This window comes from Spermophilus citellus (assembly GCF_964194105.1).
Source record: "Spermophilus citellus genome assembly, chromosome: 17".
Taxonomy (NCBI): Eukaryota; Metazoa; Chordata; class Mammalia; order Rodentia; family Sciuridae; genus Spermophilus; species Spermophilus citellus.
In genome coordinates this window covers 56,577,582-56,601,276 of record NC_138199.1, presented here as the reverse complement: position 1 = coordinate 56,601,276, position 23,695 = coordinate 56,577,582, and the positions used below count along the sequence as shown (strand labels likewise).

The window sequence follows — 23,695 nt, the reverse complement described above, 5'->3', positions numbered from 1 at the left end:
CCTCAGCCACACTCTTTTATTTGCTCATTACCGAGCTTCACACACAGGGGGCGCTCGACACCTACTATGGTTTGAGACCTGAGGAAAGGGAGGGCTGGGGGCCCTGGGTGGGGGTGGGGGTGGTAGACTTAAGCCACAAAGATTGTAGAAAAGCGTTAGCCCAAGCTGTCTCACGGTAACACCTGGCAGGTGCTTTCCACTCCGAACCACAGTGGCCAGCAGGACAGAGCCTGAAATAAGTCTTTCTAGTTTCTGAGGTCAGCTGAAGGCCGAAGAGCAGCTGTCCTTGAGGCTCAAAGATTCTAAAGGAGCATGATGCTACTTTTGAAGCCTTCTTCTACCCAAAACTTTATTAGCCTTTATTTAAAACTTGTGCTTGTCTATGTTTAGGGGGCAAAAATTAGGTATTAGAAATGATGGAACTGCTGGCTAAATACCAGTCGGGAGGTCAGTTATACTCATGTCTGGGCTCTCTACCAGGAGAGGAAGTGGCCTCATACTGTGGTGATTGTTCTGGCCATCACAAAGGAAAAACAGGGATGGGTGGGTTCCTCACACCTGGGGTTCCTCTTCTGAGGCTGTCACCTCAAATTAACCAAAACTCAGATTAGCAAAAGGAGACCTAATCTATCAAGGAAGGACACCATTCAACATCAGTCTCTGAGAGATTGTTCTCATACAAGATTTATTCCCCAGCACTCGCCCACCCACCCACCCTCAATTCACAGTGGAGGATTTAAGGAGATTCAGAGCAGGATCCCCCAGTAAAAGACTTTCCAAATGTTTTGCTCTTCTTCCTTCCCTCCCTCTTGCCAACTCCCAAGGCCTGAAGCTACACACACTCATGCAAACCCACAAAATCCTACTCCTTTCCCACACCTCCCATTTTTTTCCACATCAGAGCTCATCTGTAAGACATCTGGACTCTGGAAAGAGCGATGACATCCAAATTGTTTGAGAACCTAAAGTGAGGAAATGCCATTACCCCTAACCTTCACACATAAGTGACTATGAAACAGGCACCTAGCTCTTCCTCTTTTCACTGTTAACCGTTTTCACTCCCTGGCCTCTGTACTTTGTCCATCAACCAAGAGCAAACATGTTAGTATACCCCCCACCTGCAGCACATGAAAATGGGCTCTGTCCAACATCCTCACTCAAGAATGGGGGTGTCGGGGGAGTAGTCCCTGAGGATCGGCAAAGGATTAATACAAGAGGGAAAGAGGATAGCAGAGTTTGACTTGAGCTCTGATTATGGACGCAGAGAGGGAGTAGGCTGGCACAGGTTTAGAACCAAATATTTTTAGGTTTTTTGTCTTGCATTATATTACTAGGGGCTGCAGAACAGATACCCTTAGAGGGGTCTCTGCTGCACGGACATAATTCTTGCTATCTGGGCTCATCCTTAAAGAAAGTCCTGCCAAATTGGGAAGCAATTGAAAAAAAAAAAAGCAGTAAAGGAGCTGGTGCAAGAAGAGCTGTGGCTCCTAGGATGAATGCCACAGAGCCATTTGTAAAGTGCTACTTTGCCATCCTCCATGGAATTATTGCTTCTCCAGAGGAGGAGCAGAGGAAGGAAGAGAATATATAATTGAGTATGGTATTGCTTTGCTCACTGCTCAGACTGTTGGTCAAATAGAGCCAGGGGTTAGCAGCACCAAAGACAACCACACAGCTTCGGAAGATTCAGTGAGACCTCAAGACAGAAGCGCTCACAAACCCTCCCAGCCAGCTGACCCCTATTGGCCCAAGGTAATGTAGAAGACTCCCATTCCTACATCATGTTCACATTTCTTAAATTTCACAAGCCTTATTTTGGAACACTGGGAGTCAGCCCTCAAGAAATGAGGACAAGCTAAAGGAAGAGGGAACAGGTCTGCTTTGCAGAACCAAAGGACAAGTGTGCTTTGAAAAAACACATCAAAGCATGGTCTGACAGAAGATGACAACTCTTCCAGCTGCTGCCTGATTTGGGGGGGGGGGTTTTAGGGAGGCAAGGGAAGGAAAGAAAGGGACTCTTCTATCATTGAGGGCCCCTGAGCACCCAGACCTAAAAGCAAACAGCAGCACTTCTCAAAAAGGAATCAATATCCCTGACTTTGTTCCCCAAAGTACCATCCTGATGGAGAGAAGCCTCCTTTGGGAGAGCACACTCTTAGTTCAATGCCTAAGCACAGAAATGGATGTCCAGCTGGCAGTAGGGGAAGGAGTATCCTCTCTAAACAGGCCTCTGAGCATCAGTCAGGCCACCCAGCATACAAATATCATTCAGGAGATGGGACCTGGGTTCTTCCCCTGCCCCATCACCCTAAGTGGAGGGAAAAAAAAAAAAACCTAAACCACAATGACCCCCTAAAAGGAGTCTGTCTCCTCATTGGCTCCTGGAACTGGCAGGGTCCAGCTGATTCAGCTCTGACTGGTCCAGAAGTTCAAAGTCATCTCCCTCAGCATCAGTGTCCAGGTCTGAACTAGGGGCTCTGAGGAAGCCTCTTGTTGCTCTCCGGGGAGGTGGGCCAGAAGGGCCTGATTGGGAGGCTCCTGACATGGCCAGCTGGATCATACCCTGGGAGACCAGGCTGGCAAGGTTGCTGGTGAGGTTGGATCCTACAGGCAGGGCACCAAGCAGGAGCTCTGGCAGTGCAGCCTCATCCCGGCTGTAAGGGAGAACCTGGGGATCCTCAGCTCCTGGTGCAGAACGGTACATCAAGCTGGGCATCCCAATGCTGGTATCATCCTCATCATCCAGGCCAGCAGGATCCACATTAATGGAAGGGAAGTCTGGAAGGTCTCGGGCAAAGGATTCCTCTGGATCACTATGACCATCTAGGTCTGAGAGAATACAGGGTATATTAGACATGGCAACTACCTGGTCCTCCAGTGCTCCAGACTCACAAAATGTCAAGCCACATAACCATATTTTTCTCACCCTGGGTATCTCATGATGAAGCAAAACCCATGGGACTAGTTAGCTCTTCTCTACTCATAGATGGTTATGATCGCTACTAGCCAGAGAATTCCCGCCCCGTTCCTCTCCTGTGCCCATGAGGTTGAGGCTAAGTCTACTAAGGGACTGAGGGCTTCAATGAGAGTAGCAGTGCCATCCTGGATGTACCCACACCCCTTAGGCTGCTCTGCCACAGCATAGGAGACAAGCGCGCACAGGGGTGTGTGTGTGTGTGTGTGCCTGTATCCCCTCTGTCCAAGGAAGCTGAGAAGCAATAGTCAGAGCCACTATCAACCCAGGTCAGAGGTTCTCCTCACCTTCAGAACCTTCTGTTAGAGGTGTTTGGCCCCTGGAAAGATTGAATGTGCCATTGTCTGTACAGGAGACCTCAGCATCTGAGTGTTCTGAGTCAGTGATAGCCAATTCCCTGGCAACAGCAGAATCATCCAGCTTAGAAAAAGAAAAGACCAACAAATCTGAAGAGATGATGCCATTAGAATCAGAAGCAGTTCCTAGTTATAGCTCTACTAATTTTGAGGCTACCCCCAAAGGCCATCAGTGTAACCAGGGAGAGATGGGGACTTTATTCAAAATCTTGACTCCTTTTAGGTTATTCACACCCAAAGAAAATGCTCTTAATTGTCCATCTCTTAAACATAGAAAGAAAAGCAGTCTTGGGAATCAATTAGCTACTTATTCTTAAGAACTGACACCCCACACCCGCAACACACACAAATGTAACTGACTATGAGATTACTTTTCACAGGTGACCGGGAAGAGACATTCTGCCAGAACCTAAAGGTGGGCTAGGTGTTTAAAAAATGATCATACCAGCTCCAGAAATTCTCCATGATGGTAGGGCAAAAGGAGATGTGGGAGGGAGTGTGCTGGTCACCAGGCTCAAGTTGAAATCTGGATACAAAGTCCCAATGTAACACTTATTTCGCTCCTTGTCACTGCTCTCAGGAGCAAGGGGATTCTGGGGTCTTGAAATCTGGTTACTGCCTAAATGTAAGCTGCCAGATGTATAAAAGGGAACCTAAAAAAAAAACTGGCCAGTGGAGTACTCCCACATTCAAGTTACCTGAGGACAGAAGGCAGCAAGCTCCTCTTCACTGTCACTATGGTTGTCCATGGTACGTTCTGGGTATAGAGCTCTGCGACGCACTATGTGGAAAGAACAGAGCCTTGATGCCTTCACTTGAGGGGAAAAAACCATCTTTGGACTTAAAAGGCATAAAATCAGAACATAAAAGAGTTCCTCTGAATATGACCCTTATGCCTATATAACAGTAAATGAGGGTGAGGCTGCTGAGCCTAAGTGGCAAGATGAGTTGATAACACAGGAGAGAAATCTCTCTTCCAACATCTTCCTTCTACCAACTCCCATGTTTCTGTTCTAGTCAGTTACTACAAGGCTGGTAAACACCTTAGGATCAGCTAGGGCAGACTTAATGTTAAGGTAGCAAGTAGACACTATAATAGAGGGCAAATGGAGATACCAACTTTGGTTAAATTAGGCTTTTGAGGACTGATAGTATTCAACTGGCTGGCCCAGGATAAGCTGAGTCTTGATGACCACATGTAGGGCTCTATGAAGGCCAGGGCTTAATGAAACACTCAACCTGACAAGACCTAAGAGAATGAAAAGTTTGCTCCTCTATCACGAATGTTTTGGATGGATCTCAAGCTGGTACACCTCCAGCCTGTAAGGTGGCAGTTTTTAATCTCATTTGAAAGGCAGCTTTTGGTAGTGATGAGAGGCCAGGTTGATTTGGAAAGACCTGTACTGACATTTACTAACTGTGAGCCTCAATTTCCTCAAATGGAAGAGAATAAAACCACCCACTTCTCAAGGTTGTAAATGGTTAAATAAAATGAATGAAGAGCCATGAATAGCCATGGGAAATGCTTCATAAATGGCAGATAATATTAGGGACATCTTCAAATTTCTTTCATTCAACTGGTGAGAATTTTTCTCAGATTAAAGGGCAAGTCTGGGACTCCAAATGAGGAAAGCTGGCAAACCTGCATAGATTTCCCTGGAATAGAATATTGATTTTATTTACCACTCTCCACCCCCACAAGCCATTTCCAGCTTCTCCCACTTCTCCCACCTAACCCATATGTCAGACCTATGGGCTTTTTGTTCTCTTTCCCACACTTCCCAAGTGGAAAGAAACCTCCCCATGACACTTACATTGTCTCTCTCTCTGCTTGGACATCATGTAGCCACGGACACTGAAATCCAGCCGCTGCAGAGCTGGCTTCAGCCGCACATAGGCTCGATCCCACAGTCGATGGTACACAGCAAGGGGCCACATCATGACAGTGACAACTGAGAGTAGGAGTGGGAACAGTAGCAAAATGAAGAAAGGGCTACTAGAAGAAATCCTAACTCTTGTTCTTTGTGTCTGTTATGTCCTTAGGGCTTGAACATTTAGTATGTAATAAACGTGCTTAATTCTGCTGGTCATCTTCTCGAGTCTCCCGTGGGAAGTTTGAGGCAGGGATTTCTGTAGCCACCCACAAGGTCTAGTACAGAGCTATGCACAGCACAGTATACTGTTGACAGCCCAAGGACAGAACCTGGTAGTATGGTCACTTGCAGAGGGGTGTCACTGAACCATAAACAAGGCCAAATGGTAACAATGCCTCAGAAACTACATAATCAATCATGTGAAGTTCTGATGTATAATAGCCACAGTTGGAACTACTCAGTTCTTTCAGTTCTAAGCAGACTACATGCCAAGAGGAAACAACTAAACTGATATAAATAAAATGTACTCTAGGGAGGAAAAGAGTGGTCCAGGGTAAACAGATCCTAATAGAGGAACTCTAAGAATCATGTTTTATAAACTCCCTCCTTTACAGGGACAGACAATCCTTTATAGTAGGATGCATCATATATTCACATATGTTAGTGGAACCTCATTATTTTTTCCCCCCAACACTGGGGGTTGAACCCAAGGGCACTCTACGATTGAGCTACAGTGGTAGAGCCTTGCTCTTTTTATTTTGAGACAAGGTCTTGCTAAGTTGCCAGGCTGGCCTTGAACTTGCAATCCTCCTGCCTCAGCCTCCTGAGTAACTCAGATTATAGGAGTATGCCACCATATCCATACACCCTTATCAATTTCTAAAACTGACTTAGTAAGAAATGAATACGAGCTGAGGCTATAGTTCAGTGATAAAGCATCTGCCCAGCAATGTATGAGGCCCTGGGTTTGATTCCCAGCACCACAAAGAAATGAAATGACTTTATATGTGGAGACCCTGCTACAGGTGAAAAGATGTTTTCATGACACTAAACAGGTAATATAAATACAGGAAGGTCACTTTCTAGAGAACCAAGATATAAAACTTCTCTCCCTCAATCCAGGGTAAACTGTGGGTTGCAAAAGCTATGAGCAAGGTACTGCTTAAAGGGGAGGTATATACCATACTTACGCATCAAGTAGGATAGCAAAAGTCCAGGGATGTAGCGACCCAAGACAGCCATAAACGTCAGTATCCCACAGCTCAGCAAGCAGAACTGGGAAAGTTAAGAAACAAAATTCGGCGTGGATGGGGAATTACAGAGGAAATGTGACTGAAGATTCTTTATGTTCTAGAGCCAAACATAGACATGTCAGAATAAAAGATGTAGCTACTCCTACATCCAAAGATAATTCTGTTCAGGAGGAAAAGAAGGATATTTCCTTCTATTCAAACTCCTTTTACTTGGCTAACCCCATATAGCAATACCTTTCATGCCGGGAAACTGGTTTGAATAGGACTTAGCCAAAAATTCTCTCTGAAAGCAAGTGCTGGTGGGTGGGATTTTTAAGTCAAAATAACAAAACAGAAGACAATAAATAAATAAATAAATAAATAAATAAATAAATAAATAAAACCCAACAACCTACCACATGTTTAGTATGACACAGAATGCACAGAAGCAAGCTTTCTTTCCTGTCTTAGGGCAAGAAAATAGCTTACTCTATGGGAATTAGGAGTGCAGCTCAGTGGTAAAGTGCTTGCCTAGCATGCATGAGGCCTGGGGTTTGATCCCCAGCACCACAAAAAAAGAGAAAAAAAGGAAATGACCTACTCTAGGTGACAAGCACACCAACCAAGTCATTAATCTCTTTCCTTAGTCCTAATGTCAGTCAGAAGTACCATCCTACAACTTCCCTCTGTTTCTACAACTACAGCAGTCTTTTCTTTATTGAATGAAGATATACAGTAAAGGAACTGTTTCAATTTAGCATAAATTGAACTGAGAAGCTACAGATGAAAGTGAAAAAGGGGAGAATCTTACCTTGCCTGGGTTTTGCTTTTTGAAAAGCAAAAGATTCCTTATGAAAATGGTCCCACTAACCCAGACTTCAGCTACATGGTGGCAGAGCTCGGGCACGCTGAGCAACCGAGGGTGCACAAAGCCCCAGCTATGGGAGAGAGAAGGGGGAGCTGTGAAAGGAGGGTGTTAAAGGTCCCCCCATCTTGCTGTGCAGGCAATCAGTGCTTCCGGTTTAAACAGGGATGGGGAGTGGCTAGTCCCAGGTGCATTGGAGGTGAAGCATGACTTTCTTCTTGGCTCATCAGGTTGAAACTTGAATTTAGGGACTAGGAGGGCAAACTTGTTCTGACAACTCCACCCTATGAGCAAGCGGCCCAATCCACGTGTATAAACCTGCCACCAGCTCCAAGGCCCTTTGTGCTTAGAAACATTTTTTCCCCACACTCAGATAATTGCAATTCACTATGATTGCAATTCAGAGATACAAGTAAAGCACAGTCTGACTGACACCACTGCTGCTAGAGGGAGGGCAATGGTGGACGTGCCCCTCAAAATAAATAAAGCAAAACCAAAATAAACCACAGCAGAGAAAATTCCTTGGACAAAACATATGGGGTGGATGAACTGAGAAATGAAGCAGGAGCTGTAAGACACAAGAGGAATCTTTGGCATTGGCTTGTTGATGCCAGGAACCAATGTGTTTTCTGATCAGGAACTTTAAATAGCCAGAGGTCACAGAAAACACGAAATGACCTGGTATAAAAGCCAGGAGACAAATGATGTTAGTTGCCTTTAATTTTTCACACTGGGGCTGCATATCACAGCTAATTCCCTGGCATGTTAGGTTATGGGGCTCTGTAATGCTGCTTTTTCAGAAACTTCTCTTATGCAGATCAGCAAACATTGGCCATCTCAACATATTGCTATCTAAACTTTAGGATTTGTTAAAATGATTATTTGGAAAAGACTAGGTTTCTCAGTTACACTGTGTGTCCAGAACATGAGGTTAACAACATGTAACCAGAATATTACAAGAGAATAAATCAGAGCAACAAAAAGGGATTTAATTAGTGTTCCATACCTCTCATTGTCTAATGCGTCGGGTCTTGGCACTACAATATTAAAACAAACACCAGCATTAGTTGGTAGGGAAAACTAAACATGAAAATGTTAGGCTGTTGGTCTGACAGCTCAAGTTTTAATAGGTTCAGGGAAAAGAAAACAGTAATAGTCAATAAAAAGGAGACACCATGTTATATTGCCAGAGTTAGGGAGCTGTAGGACAAGTGTGGGACAAGGGATAACTGCTATGCCTGTTCAAACAAGGAAATATTATGCCTGTCTCATTTTGTGGGGATAAAGGAAGTATGGTCCAAATGGACCACTAGAGACTCTTTATAATTACCTACACAAGAAAAACGGTCCATCCCATCTCGAGTGTGTCTGGATTGCTCTTACACATCAATGTGTGCCAGGCTACAGAAGCATGTTATAACTACTCCAACCCTAGAAATCTACCTATTCTCTTCAAAGAGACACCCATTATTTACCCCAAATGATGTAAAGTCTTTTGACATTCACTAGTTATGAAACCAGCAGACAAACTACACAATTCCTTAAAGTCTCTATAAAACAGGATGGGAATGTATTTAAAAGTTGTATAACTTAGTTCGAATGTCTTGCCAACACTTCAACATTAACATGTCCAAAACCTGTATCAAGTCACTCTCCTCTCTGAGAAGATCCACTCTCTCCCTTGAGGATATTTTCCTCCCCTTTTTTCTTTTCAATAAACTTTGCTAAGGGGAAGGGGAAAAAAAAAAAACACAAAAACCCCAAAACTATCAATTTTTGTCATTCACACCTCCACCTAAACAGACTTCCCTGCATGCCTTTGGCAATATCTGCAAATGTGTCATTCTCCTACTCTTCTACTTTTAAAATGCCAAAGTTGGATTTGTTGTGGTGGTGGTGATACTATGGATTGAAGCCAGGAGGGTTCTACCTCTGAGCTACATGCCCAGGCCTTTTTCTAAATTTTGAGACAGGGTCTCACTAAGTTGCAGAAGATGGTCTTGAACTTGCTGTCCTCCTGCCTGAGCCTCTCTGGGATTACAGGAGTACGCCACCATGTCTGGCACTAAAATTGGCTTTTCTCACTATTTTCTTTTTGGTATTAGGGAACCCAGGATCACTGAGTCATATCTCCAGCCATTTTTATATTTTTTGAGACAGGGTCTCACCCAGTTGTTTAGAACCTCGCTAAATTGCTGAGTCTAGCCTTGAATTTGCAATCCTGCCTCAACCTCCCAAACCACTGGGATTACAGACATGCATCACCACGCCCGGTTTATCACTTACTCTTTTAACCCATATCCAACTACTTATTAGTCTTGACGTATCTTCCTTCTTTACAACTCTCTAAGCCATCCACGATTTGTTTTCATGGACGTCATTCTGACTACTTCCCACAAAGACACTGCTTTAATCTCCTAATAGGTCTTCTCCTTTCTTTTTCTCTCTTTTAAAATGCTATCAAATTAATCTTTACTATCACCTCAGTATATAGTTGTAACTCAAAAATCTTCAATGACACTCACTACATATAGGATAAAATCTAAACTTCTAAGCCTAACTTTACGGGCTTATAAAATCTAATCCTTAACTGGGTATGGTGGTGCAAACCTGGACTCCTACCTACTCAAGAGGCTGAGGCAGGACAATTACATTCAAGAGCAGCCTGGGCAATTTATAAGAAACTGTCTCAAAATAAAATAATTTTTAAAAGGGCTGTGAGTTGGGTACAGTGATATAAGCTTATAATTCTATCAACTTGGGAGGCTGAGGCAAAAGGAACACAAGTTTGAGGCCTGCCTCAACAAGTTATTAAGAAACTAAACAACTTAAAAGACCCTATCTCAAAATAAAAAATAAAAAGGACTTGGGTTGAGGATGTGGCTCAAGAAGTAATGCGTTCACCTGGCATGCACGGGGCGCTGGGTTCGATTCTCAGCACTACATAAAAATAAAATAAAGATGTTGTGTCACTGAAAACTGAAAAATAAAAATTTAAAAATTCTCTCTCTCTCAAAAAAAAAAAAAAAAAAAAAGGGACTGGGATGTAGCTCAGTAATAAAGCACCCCTGGGTTCAATCCCCAGTACCACCCCTGCCCTGCAAAAAAAAAAAAAAGGCTGAGGAGCCGAGCCAAGTGTGGTGGTGGCACACACCTATATTCCCAGAAACTATGGTGGCTGAGGCAGGAAGATTTCAAGTTCAAGGTCAACCTGGACAACTTAGTGAGACCCTGTCTCAAAGTAAAATAAAAAGGGCTGGGATATATTTCAATGGGTTCAATCCCCAATATGACCCCCAAAATAAAAATCCTAATCTAATTCCAGCATACTTTGAATCTTACCTCCTAGCACTCCCTTTAATGCATTCTTTATTCTGGGCCAAATGCTCAATTCTCTCTTCTTAGGACATACTTTGCAGCTTATGATTTTGTTTTCGTATTCTCCCCTGCACCCCCTGCTTCCTGGTACTGGGGATTGAACCCGGGTGCTTTACCACTAAGACATATCCCTAGCCCTTTTTTTATTTTGAGACAGGGTCTCACTAAATTGCAGAGGATGGCCTCTAATTTGCCATTCTAGTACCTCACACCTCAGCGTCCCAAATTGCTGGGATTATAGGCATGTGCCACCTTGCCTGGCTAGCTTGTGGTTTCCTAAATTAACCAAGCTATTGGACTGTCTAGAAACACACTTGTCTCTCCAGCTGGCCCAATGTTTTTCTTCATTCAAGGCTTGGCTAGGGCAAAAACACATGAATATATCAATCAGTCTGTATTGTGACATCTTTGATATTATTCTATAATTATAACGTTTATGTATAATTATTGAAAAAACAAACCATCGTAAGGTACTTTCTGTAAGTCATAATTCCTATCTTATTGCCTTGCAAATAAGCAACTTAAAAGAAATCTTGAGGGATAAATTGATGCTGCCTCAGTAAAGATGTATATTCAATAAGGAGATTTATTTTTTAAAATCTTTAAAGACTACTTATTCCTCAGGCCAATCATTTAGACAATAATATATCAGGTGGTAGACATGTATTTCCTGAACTTAATAACAACAGCAAAGGCAGAACCCAGGTTTAAGAAACCATAGATGGGGAACATGCCTTTCAAGTGTCTCCTAAAGCAATAATTCAGACTTCAAAAGTTGGTCCTCAGCTCCACATGCCCCTCAAAAAAACCCAAAACTAGAGGCAAAAATCACAGAAAAGGCCATTTCCAGTTGAAATTTTTCTAGATGTTACCAAACTCACCTTTTATCTCAGGCCAGATTTTGTTCTTCCATTGATCAATACAGACAATGATCATCAAGCCAAATGCAAGTAAAAATACAAGACGTAGGGATGTCAGTGCAAAGAACCTACAGAGATGGAAAAACAGGAGGAAGATCATTAACAAACAAATTAATTTCAGAAAATAAAACACATGCACTACAGGATTTGTAGTAAACGACCTTGAGTTCTAGTGTTTTTATTGTTGTTGCTGTTCTGACACTAACTAGTTATACACCTTGGGAAAATATTCTAGACCTCAGCTATCTTACCTATGAACAGATATAATTTGCTTCTCTAAAGGCAGAGGAGTAAATCAAATAACTTTTTTTTTTTTTTTTTTTTGGTGGTGGTGCTGAGGATCAAACCCAGGGTCTTGTGCATGCGAGGCAAGCACTCTACCAACTAAGCTATATCCCCAGCCCAAATAACCTCTTTTTTTATTGTTGGTTTTTGGTTTTTCTTTTTTGGTACTGACGTTTGAACCCAGGGGCACTTCAGCAAATTACATCCCCAATTCTTTGTATTTTTTTTAGTCAGGGTCTTGCTAAGTTGCTGAGGCTGGCCTTGAACTTGCAATCCTCCTGGTTTAGCATCCTGAGTTGCTGAGATTGAATGGATATATGATTACACATGAATATTCAGGGATTGGCAGAAGAACTTTAAATTCTTTCTCTATACACACTTGTGGTTTTCTTTTTCAATAAACATAAAAGCATGTTAGTTGAATAATCTTTAAAAACAGCATTTGGGCTGGGGTTGTGGCTCAGTGGTAGGGCGCTCACCCAGCACGCGTGACACACTGGGTTTGATCCTAAGCACCACATAAAATAAAATAAAATAAAATAAAATAAAATAAAATAAAGGTATTGGGTCTACCTACAACTAAAAAATAAATACTTAAAAAAACAAAAACAGCAATTCAGGAGGCTGAAGCAGGAGGATGGCAAGTTCGAGGCCAGCCTCAGCAACTTGGCAAGACCCTAAGCAACTTAGGAGATCCTGTCTCAAATAAAAATAAAAAAGGGTTAGGAACTTAGTTCAATGGTTAAGCATCCCTGGGTTCAATTCTCAGTACAAAAAAAAAAAAAAAAAGGATTTAAAATTATACAAAAATGAGGGAAGAAAAGAAATAAAGGAGAATCAGGAATTTAGCCACCAATGACAACCCTATTTCAATTTTTTCTACCCCACCACTTAAATGGTACCATAATTACCTATGAGATTATAGAATGAAAGCATCTTAGCAAAAATAAGCCTCTAGAACTGCCGAAGGCATTACTCTTCTCTCCAAAGCTAGTGCATTATCCTAACAAATAAGCAAATTTAACAAGGTCAAAGATAAAGGCTCTAGAATTTCTTACTCTAGCACCCACTGTTCTCTCCAGATTGCTTGAAGGAGTTCTTCAGGAAGGCAATCCAGACTGTCTGCAATCTTCCCTTCCTTGAGTATGATTACTAACAATTAGAAATTGGAATAAGGAAAAGACGCTAAACTTTTCCAAAGAGGGTGGTTTTCCAAAGATAACAGCAATAAAAATACTGTGTCTCTAAGACCTACACTATATTCTTTGGTGTTGGGAACGGAAACCAAGGGTACTTTACCACCGTACTGCATCCCTAGTCCTTTTGCTAAGGGTCTTGCTAAACTGCCGAGATTGGCCTTAGCCTCCTGAGTTGCTGAGATTATACTCATAAGCCACTATGTCCAGCAATCTACATTATTTTAGTAGCCTGTTATAGCCCCCACTTACTAGTCACATAAACTATGTTTCAATTCAACTAAACAAACATTTATTGAGTGCTATTTGCCAAGGCCTTGTGGTAAGCAGTCCATTTACAGAAAAGTAAAACTTGAACCTTACTCTCAAGTATATTTGCATGTATTTACAATATAACATGACAAGGTAATAAGAACCAATATCTAAGCTGGGATTCTTTTTGCAGGGGGTGGAGGTGTGAGGGGGTACGACTGGGGATTGAACCCAGGGGCACTTAACTACTTAGCCACATTATCAACCCTTCTTATTTTGAGATAGGGTCTTGCTAAGTTGCTTATGGTCTCACTAAGTTGCTCCGCCTGACTTTGAACTTTTAATCCTTCTACATCAGCCCCTAAGTTGCTGGGATCATAGGTGTGCACCACTGCATCCTGGCTTCCAAGCTGGGTAATAGATGATTGGTAAGAAAACAGGGCAAAATGATATGGGAAAGAAAGGACATTCAGAATGGGAGAAGATTGAACTAGCAAAATGTATTTAAGGAATTACCAACAGTATGATTGAACAAAGAACAGAGGGTAGGGATCAGAACGAGGAGAAAGGCAGGAGTCAGATCATAAAGGGCCTTTTATGACAAAGTGTACTGGGGTTTTATCCTACAGGTGACAGCCAATCTCATAAAGAGTGTATTTTCTGGGTCACATAGGCTATGTGCATTGAGCATTTTCCTGAACAAGATTAATCCTGGTCCATAATGTCAATTTTAGGCCTAGATATATCCTTTTCTTGAACAAACTACTGTAGGAACTTCAGAGGAAGAAGAGTTTTTCTGTGTGGTATAAAATAATATTCCTGGGCTGTGGTTTTGGCTCAGTGGCAGAGCACTTGCCTTCCTCACATGAGGCATTGGGTTCAATTCCTGGCACCACATAGAATAAAGAAAATAAAGATATTGTGTCCATGTATAACTAAAAAAAGTTAAAAAAAAATATTCCTTAGGAAAATAGCTTCTTTTAAACAGACCAAAATTCAATAAAAAGATTACCTTAAAGAACTAGAATTAGGGGCTGGGGATATAGCTCACTTGGTAGAGTGCTTGCCTCACAGAACAGACCCTGGGTTCAATCCCCAGCACCCCCACCACCCCCACACACACACACACACTCAAAATAGAATTGGCACGGCGCGGTGGCGAATGCCTGTAATCCCAGCGGCTCAGGAGACTGAAACAGGAGGATCCCAAGTTCAAAGCCAGCCTCTGAAAAAAGCAAGGTGCTAAGCAACTCAGTGAGACCCTGTGGCTCAGTGGTCAAGTGCCCCTGAGATCAATCCCTGTTACCAAAAAAAAAAAAAAAAGAACTAGAATTGACCCTTCCAAGATAACTAGATAATTAATATTAATATTCTCTCAGGGGCCTGTGGATAAGTGTTTGTTCTTTCTTTCCTTCCAGCCCTAAATGCAAAATTCCTAGATGCAGAAAATATTAATCTCAGATTGATTATATCTCAGGATTGGGTTAAAATGAGGTCATATTATGCTTGTAATTTTATAGAAGCAAACTAGGAGGTTAGAAGTAAAAATTCAAAACATCCAATTCTGCAACTATGTACAAGGGCAAGACATAACTGAAGATATGGTACTTAGGAGACTGAAATAGGTAAAGTGTGAGGGATGAAAAGAAGGAAGGAAAAAGGACTAGGGACCTAGCTCAGTGGTAGGAATACTTGCCTAGCATATGTGAGGCCCTGGAGTCAATCCCCAGTGTTGGGGGAAGAAAGAGTGATTCAAGTAGAAAAAGAAGGGAGGGTTCCTCTGCGTTAGTTTAGACCTGCAATGTTGATTTCTGTAGGCCAATCATTCACAAGCATATATAACAGTGCAGAAATTTGATAAGGCAACATGCAAAATATTGTCCAACTTTAATCAGCAGGAGAACCTTCCAACTTAGCAAAAACAATGTAAATATACTTTCCAACTTAACAATGTAAATATAGCCAATGCTGGGCATTCACGTGTGAATTACTCAATTAGGGACTGTCATACCCAGTTACTCCTTCCACTCATTGTGGGCTCACAATCTATTTTTTCTTACTGGTATTTATTTTTTGTTATTTCTTTTTTTTGGGGGGTGGATAACAGGGGATTTAACTCAGGGGCAATCTACCATGGAACCATATCCCCCACCCTATTAAGTACTTTATTTAGAGATAGGGTCTCACTGAATTGCTTAGCACCTTGCTTTTGCCGAGGCTGGCTTTGAACACACAATCCTCCTGCTTCAGCCATCCAAGCCACTGGGATTTACAGGCGTTTGCCACTGTACCTGGCATGTTTTGTGTTATTTCTAAAGACAGTATGTTTATTGAGAAAAGTTTAGAAAATGTAATTAAAGAAAATAAAAATGAAATTAGTAAATCCCTATCTATGAAATAGTCTTACCAAAAAAAAAAAAAAAAAAAATTTCCTTCCAGCATCACCCCCCCAAAAAAGTGAACATGAATCTGATGAAGCCTCTAGATTCAACTACCTTTTTATAGGAAATATAGAACACAGGAGCCATGTTAAGCCACAGGGATGCAGTCAGTAAAATCTAGTCTCTAGGATACTTTATAGGACCAAAGGACTTCTTCAGCAAAACAGACTAGTCACAATATGTGGACATCATGTGACTCTTAACCCAGAAAGGTGGGTTGTTTTTTTTTCTAAAGCCAAAGTATCATTTATGAGAAAATTGGTCATTTGAACACTGACTGGATTTTACATGAATGGTACTTTTTATGTCTATTTTTCAGACATACTGAAATATCTAAAGATTAATTACATTACATTCATGATTTGCCTCAAAACAATGAGGAAGAGCCAGGTGTGGTGGTAGATGACAGTAAACCCAGCAATTCAAGAGGCTGAGACAGGAGGATCACACGTTTGGGACTGGCCTCAGTTATCTTAGTGAAAGCTTAAGCAACTTAAGTGAGATCCTATCTCAAAATAAAAAATAAAAGAGCTAGAGATGTAGCTCAGTGGTAATGCACCCTGGGATCAATCCCTAGGAAATAAATAAAACAAAAAGTAAATAAACATAAAAAAATAAAATAAAAAGAAAGAGGTAGAAAAGAATTATAATATAAAAATACAAAATTGGCAATGAATTGAAAAACTTAAAGCTGAATACACGGTGGTATATATTATTCTGTCTACTTAAACATATGTTTTAAATTATTAATAATAAAAGTTTTAAAGCTGGATGAAGTGACACAAGCCTATAATCCCAGCTACTAGGGAGACTGACACAAGAGGATCACAAGTTCAAGGCCTGCTTGGGCAGTTTAGCAAAACACTATCTCAAAATAAAATAAAAAAGACTGGAAATGTAGCTCAGTGGTAGAATGCCTGCCTAGCATGTGGGAAGCTCTGGGTTCAATTCCCAGTCATGCCAAAAAAAAAAAAAAAAGTTTACAAAAATGATCTGTCATCCACACATTCCATAAACATGAAGATTATTCTCAAAAAATACGTAAATCTATTTTAGAAATAAAGATGTAAATCTATTTTAGAAATCTTGATTTTAATCTATTTTTTTCCACTAATGTGGAAGATTTTTAGCACATGGCAATGGTTATACACCAATGTGAAACCATTCTTTTTTGATTTAGAGAGATTTGCACCTCCACAGTTGCCATTGCTCCCAATGCTTTAAGGTTTAGGGTGTAGTCCATTGAATAAAAAAAGTTCAAATCAGGACAAATTACTTACAGAAAGAATTGGTATTTTATATTCACATATAAAAATACTGTGAAGGGGCTGGTGTTGTGGCTCAGTGGCAGAGCACTTGCCTAGCATGTGAGAAGCATGATCCTCAGCACCACATATAAAAAAATAAAAAATAAAGGTACATCAACAACTAAAAAATATTTTTTTAAAAAATACTGAAAAACTATGAAAGTACATGACATATCTGGTTTAACAACCTTCTTTTTCACTTAATGGTACATAGACCCAGCACTACCAAAAATAAATGAAGTACATAGATGTGGTTTTTCCATATCACCAGAAAAATATCAAAAACTTTTAAAATGATTACATTATACATATACACCATTAGTCCTTTAAAACTTTCTCTAATTAGCCAGACATGTTGTCTAAATACTTGTAATCCCAGCAACTGGGAAGCTGAGGCAGGAGGATTGCAAATTTGAGGCCTACCTAGGCAACTAGCAAGACCCTACCTCAAAAAATATATATATAAACAAAACAAACAAAAAACTCCTTTCTCTAATCAAAGTATTCCCGATTTTGTTTTTTTTTTTTTAAAGAGAGGATTTTTTAATATTTATTTTTTAGTTTTCGGTGGACACAACATCTTTGTTTGTATGTGGTGCTGAGGATCGAACCCGGGCCGCACGCATGCCAGGTGAGCGCGCTACCACTTGAGCCACATCCCCAGCCCAGTATTCCCGATTTTGATGTAATAAATAAAAACTAAACACTACAAACACTAAACATAAATCTCTGCCCTTACCTATGATTAACTATTTTAAGTGGACTACTAGGTCAAAAGGCATTAACTTCCCCCTCCTCTAATAGGTGACTGGGTTTAGAGGAGTTTTACCGCTGAGCTACATGCACAATCCCTTTTAAAATTATTATTATTTTTAATTTTGAGACAGTTTCACTAAGTCACGCAGGCTGGCCTCAAACTTGAAACATCCTGAACCTCCTAAATCACTGGGATTTTAGGCCTGGGCCACGATACCCATTAGCATTAACAATTTTTAAAAATAACATATTTTGAGATATGGTTTGTATATTATAAAATTCAATCTTGCAAACTGTCTGATTCCGTGGTTTTTAGTATCTTCACAAAGCTGAGCAACTATCACCATTATCTAATTTTAGAACATTTTCCTCGCCCCAAAAGAAATCCATGCCCATCAGCAATAATTTCCTACTTCCCTCACCTTTGGAAAAGATATGAACATTTTAAATATCTTGCCAAACTACTTTAGAGAAAAGCTTTCCAATTTATGTTGCCATTAGTCATATGTCTGTTTTTCTACATATTTCCCAGAATTAAATATTATCTTCTTTTAAAATTTAATAAGCAGAAATTAGTAATTCATTGTCACTGTATTTGAATTTTCTAATGTCTATGAAAGTGAAATTTTATTCACAGTTTTTCTTTTGTGTCCTTTCATTTTGTCAGGGGTAAAATCCAATTAAATTGTCAGTCTAAATAAAATGCCCCTTAGAATAGCAATCTGGTCTCCAGAAAGAGCTTAAAAAATTATAAAAATAAACAATTAACTGTGGATCCTTATTATTAGGTTAAGTTAGAATTTTGTTATAATAATAAATAATGACTACTCAACTACTTTTTAAAACATTTTTTAGTTGTCAGTAGACATTTATTTACTTATTTATTTATTTACGGTGCCAAGAATCCAAGCCAGTGCTTCACATATACTACGCAGAGCACTCTAGACCACTGAGCCACAACCCCAGCCCCTCAACTATTTTCAACCAAAGAAGATACTATTCCTAGGTTTCTTTGTTATTATAAAGTAAGCTTGTCTCAATGGCACTTCAGAACAAAGCATCCCATCCTATAGAGACAGTAAGCTCATTTGTGTACAGCACTTGTGACTGTCTGGTTAATGAGCCAGCCACTGAAAAATTAAAAGGAAAAAAAATGATCTAATCTATGTCACCTAATGGTAGTTGTTTCTTGCATAAAAACAGAAAGGAAACTAACTAGCTGCCAATAACCTACCCATATATTAATGGAGAGAAAGCACCCAACCTTACAATTTGGACATGTAAAAACTGAATGAAGAGAGGAAATGTTAACAAAAACATTCTTGAGACTCTTGGCTACTAAAAGCAGAAAGAATCCCCCCTCCAAAGACTACCACCAGAAGCACTGAGTTCATATAAAGTTCAATAGCTTTTTTGTTTTGTTTTGTCTGCAGTACTGAGGATAGAACCTGGGGCCTTACATATGCTAGGAAAGTGCTCTTCCACTGAGCTACATCCCCAGCCTTTTCTACTTTTTATTTTGAGACAGGGTCCTGGTAAGTTGTAGAAGCTGGCCTGGAACTTGGATGCTCCTGCCTCAGTTTCCCAAGTAGCTGAAAATAGATAGTGTGTGCCACCATGCCCCATGAAAATTTTATTTATTTTCACGGTACTAGGACTAGAACTCAAGAGCCTCACACATGGTTATTTAACCTTTTAAATCATAATTGCTTTATACTCTTCATCATTTCTCAGGTCATTTAAAATTTTTAAATTTATTTTGGGAGAAGGCAAATTACCTAAGCTAGCTTCAAATTTCAATCCTCTTGCCTCAACCACCACATTTGGTTTAGATAATAGATTTTTCCCCCCTACATAACAAATGTCTCTACTGAAATGGGCCCTCCCTTCCATTTCCTGATCCTATTATTTTTTAACTCAAATTCTAACCTTTTAAATCAGAATTATTTTATACTCTTAATCATTTCTCATAAATATTTTTATTGTTTTGGGAAAAAGGCAAACCAAACATTAACTTTTACTTCATATATATATCTCCCAGCCCTACTTATCTATTTTCATTTGTTTAAACAAGATTCCATAATGACCCCCAAGTATAATATGGTTGTCTCAGACAAAAGACCAAAAGCAAATCCCAACAGGAAAACAGTTTGTGGATTAAGCTTAATCAATCTCCCTAATTCAGAGAGTACCTAGACTCATAGAATGTTAAAAATTGGAAAGGAGGTCTACAGTTATCCAGACCTCCTTGAACCGTGTGCTCTTTGTGGAAGTCAGAGGAGGGATTTGAAGTTGCTATACATTTTCAGTACTTATTTACCCACCATCCCACTTATCTCCTAAAAAGCAAACCAAAAAGTTATTAAACCTATTCTTTTTTTTTTTTTGGTGGTGGTGCTGGGGATTGAACCCAGGGCCTTGTGCATGTGAGGCAGGCACTCTACCGACTGAGCTATATCCCCAACCCCCTAAACCTGTTCTTTTTTGATGCTGACAGGAAATACTCATATTCTTCCTTCAAATCATTCATTTGATTTGATATCACTCATTTGAAATAGATGGGGCTGAGGGCTAACGAAAATACAAGCTATTAGAGGGAAAGGCTTGACATTTCTATTATTATTGTATAGATAACAGATCAGTGTCCAGAAGTAATTTAGGATTGAACATCTCTGATCTCTGATACAGCCACTATATTAGTTCTGAAATCTAAAAAAAAAACAAAAACAAAACACTGAAAGCCTCAGAATACTATGGTAACAAGGAACCTACATCAATCTGTTTTACTTTATTTAATAATCTATTTATTGGGCTGGGGATGTGGCTCAAGCTATAGCACGCTCGCCTGGCATGCGTGCGGCCTGGGTTCGATCCTCAACACCACATACAAATAAACATGTCGTGTCCGCCGAAAACTAAAAAATAAATATTAAAACTCTCTCTCTCTCTAAAAAAAAAAAATAATAAATAATCTATTTATTTTTAGGATGTAAAAAGGCATAGTCACGGGGAAGACAGGGGTTGTGGGGATAAGAAAGACAGTAGAATGAAAGAGACATTATGACTTTATGTAGATATGTGACTGTATGACCAATATGATTCTAAAATATATATATATATATATATATATATATATATATACACTCAGGAATTATATCCTCTCTATGTATGATATATCAAAGTATATAAGTGCATTCTACTGTCATGTATAACTAATTAAAACAAATAAAAAAATTAATTAAAAAAAGGCATAGTTACAGGTACAGAAAAATCATAACTGAGAATACAGAACACTGAAAGTTAAGAGCTATCTACCTGAATTTTAATGACATTTTGTTCCCCTATCCAATTTCCTAATACCTCAAAATGCAGAAAATGTTAATGATGTGCCATCATTCAGAACAAAACAAAGTATTTCTGATCTAAGTTAATGATCCTCCTTTTCCTAAACATTTAAAATGTCTGAGAACTAAACAGTCACTTTTCCACATTCCTAGCTGAAATGTCAGCGTTCTTACTCAATATGAAATTATTTTTTAGTATGCAAAGTCTAACATTCAGTTTAAACTTCAAACTATACTTTCCAAGGAAGCTCATTTCCCCTAAACAATTCTATGACAGCTACAGTAGTCTCTAGGACCTCAACACTATCTGTGTATCCTTCACATGTATGCATACTCACTATAAATGGCATACCCAACTGTTCTTTCAGTCTCAAGTCACACCTCCATTTTGCTATATCTTTCCCCCACCTTCCTAGAGTGTGATGGGAATATAACAAGAGTAACTGTTCTGGATACACAGCAGGCAAGCTACCAGGAAATGCCAGAGATAAAGACCAAATACAACAAAGCTTTAAGAGACCCAGAGTACAAAACAGGAGCTCTCACTGAGATTCTAAACATAGCATATTAATAAACTTAAGTAAATACTGTTAGGGCCCAGCAAATTAAAGCTCACTGTGGCATTTAAAGATGTGTCTGGGTTAAAGGAGCTCCTCATATGCAGACCTCCCCCCATATTCTATGAACTGGTTTAATGAGGACCAACTTTCTTCCTAGGGTGAACTAAACCTATTGTGGGAAACGAAGTTTGACTAGATAAATGCTCTTGAATGAGGTGCTATGGTTAAGGGTTCTCACAGTGAGCAATGGGAAGAAAGTTGGTACCTAGGTGTCAAAGAAAAGCATTACCAAAAATGGGAAGTATGTGGTAGGAAAATTTTGCCTTCTTTACTAAAGACTCTGGAATCAAGAAATACCAGAGACTGTTGTGACATCTTCAACAAAGGTCCTCTTCAAACTGGAAGGAAATGACTTAGTAGTCGGACACTGAGGCTTCCAAAGAAAATGGAACTATTTATTCTGTTCCAGCTCACTGAAAACTTTTTCAGATGAGGATGTTTTGATTTCAGAGCCAATAATTTTAAAAAGAAGTATATTTCTAGCAAAAAAAATTTTTAAACATAAGTTGTTGTTTTGAGGCATACAAGATAGTTTTATTTCATTCAGCCCTGTAGAAGTCCCCCGAAATGTCAGTTCCCTTGGAATTTCATCAATAATATTTCACTAATTAATAATAAACCCAAAGTGTGCTTGGTAGATTCTATGAAGCCCTAAATCCACTTTAGGTTATGACAATTTAGGAAAGGGGCAGCAATTCCATCTTCCCAGAGCATGACACATACAGACACTTAAAAGTATATTTATAGAGTCACTTGTCAAGCTCAGGAAGACTCACACTATTAGACAACGTCAATTTCCTTGCTTATAAACCGTGGCTAAGGATGCCTTTCTAATTCTTTTGAACAGGGAGGAGTTGCAATCAAAGTGCTTTTAAAATGGTTGAAATCTCACAATCACTATTTCATAACTGTTACTTAAAAACTTATAATTTTCTGGAGACTCACACTGACGCTTAGACTTCAACCTTCTTCACTGGTGAGAGAATATGTAACAGGCTAATTCATGCTAACCGCTCAAGCTTGTTTTCTTATCACACCTATGGCTAACACCTTAAGCCTCTACTCTCATAAGAGCTACTAAAATCTCTGGAGAGAATCTTCAAGCCACACTTGAGCAGGCAAGAGAAGAGAGGTTAAAGAGAAACAGCGTTCCCTGGCTAACAAGAAGCGCCCTCGCTCACTGCGAGCAGTTCAAGATGTTACCAAATCTCCTGCCAGAAGTGTGGGGCGAGTGCAGGCATATAAAGCGGAGAAGATAGCTAGAAGGTCCTGGGAAGAACTAGGGTACCAAAGCCTGGAGGCGAGATGGAGTGGAAGGAGGTGAGGCAAAATTAGGCAAGTACAGGAAGGAGCCATTGCAGCGAAGAAAATAGCGCAGGCGAGAGGTACAACCCTAGAGAAACCTAATTCGCGCCTTGGAGGATTTCTGAGGGTCCAATTCTCTCACCAGAAAGCCGCGTTCAGCCCCAGGCACCACAGGGCGCTCCTGGCTGGCCGCTCCCACACCAGGGCTGCCTGCACCCGGCTCAGCAGAGGCTCGTAAGGCCCCAGGACCTCCACCAGGGCCCGCTGCGCCGCCTCAACTTGTTGGTCGCGCTCCCAGGAGTCTGACATAGCTCGGCGACCCCTGAAAGCCGACCCTGAAACTGGGCCTGGGGTCGCGGCCACCCCCTCAGCCTCCGCCATCTCCCCCCGGCAGCCACAACATCCGGGGCCGCGGCTCGATAGTCACAATAACACCAACTGCGCAGATGCGTAATCAGCCAGCCTCTTGCCGCCGCGCGCATGCGCATAGAAAATAAGGCGAAGAATGCGTCAAAGTACGTCTTCTGTGCCGTGGCGCCGAATCCAATCCGAAACCACGCACGCGCAATCTACACCACTGAAGCCAAATG

At 40.4% G+C, this 23,695-nt stretch overlaps 1 protein-coding gene across 3 annotated transcripts; it reads right to left on the bottom strand.

Moving 5' to 3' along the window:
• Positions 1-1,193: 1,193 nt before the first annotated feature.
• On the bottom strand, positions 1,194-23,564 carry RETREG3 (reticulophagy regulator family member 3). 3 transcript variants are annotated; one of them, XM_081270047.1, is made up of 9 exons: positions 23,248-23,564; positions 11,561-11,667; positions 8,308-8,338; positions 7,248-7,374; positions 6,395-6,479; positions 5,145-5,282; positions 4,029-4,111; positions 3,262-3,394; positions 1,194-2,829 (listed from the first exon to the last, which is right to left on the bottom strand). In XM_081270047.1, the coding sequence occupies exons 1-9, from the start codon at positions 23,484-23,486 to the stop codon at positions 2,372-2,374; spliced, it is 1,401 nt and encodes a 466-aa protein (XP_081126173.1). In that variant the 5' UTR covers positions 23,487-23,564; the 3' UTR covers positions 1,194-2,371. The 3 variants fall into 3 exon arrangements, with proteins under 3 accessions (XP_081126173.1, XP_081126174.1, XP_081126175.1); XM_081270048.1 differs by lacking the exons at positions 6,395-6,479; positions 7,248-7,374; positions 8,308-8,338 and having other exon boundaries at positions 23,248-23,563; XM_081270049.1 differs by lacking the exons at positions 7,248-7,374; positions 8,308-8,338; positions 23,248-23,564 and having other exon boundaries at positions 11,561-11,666.
• Between the last annotated feature and the right edge of the window lie 131 nt (positions 23,565-23,695).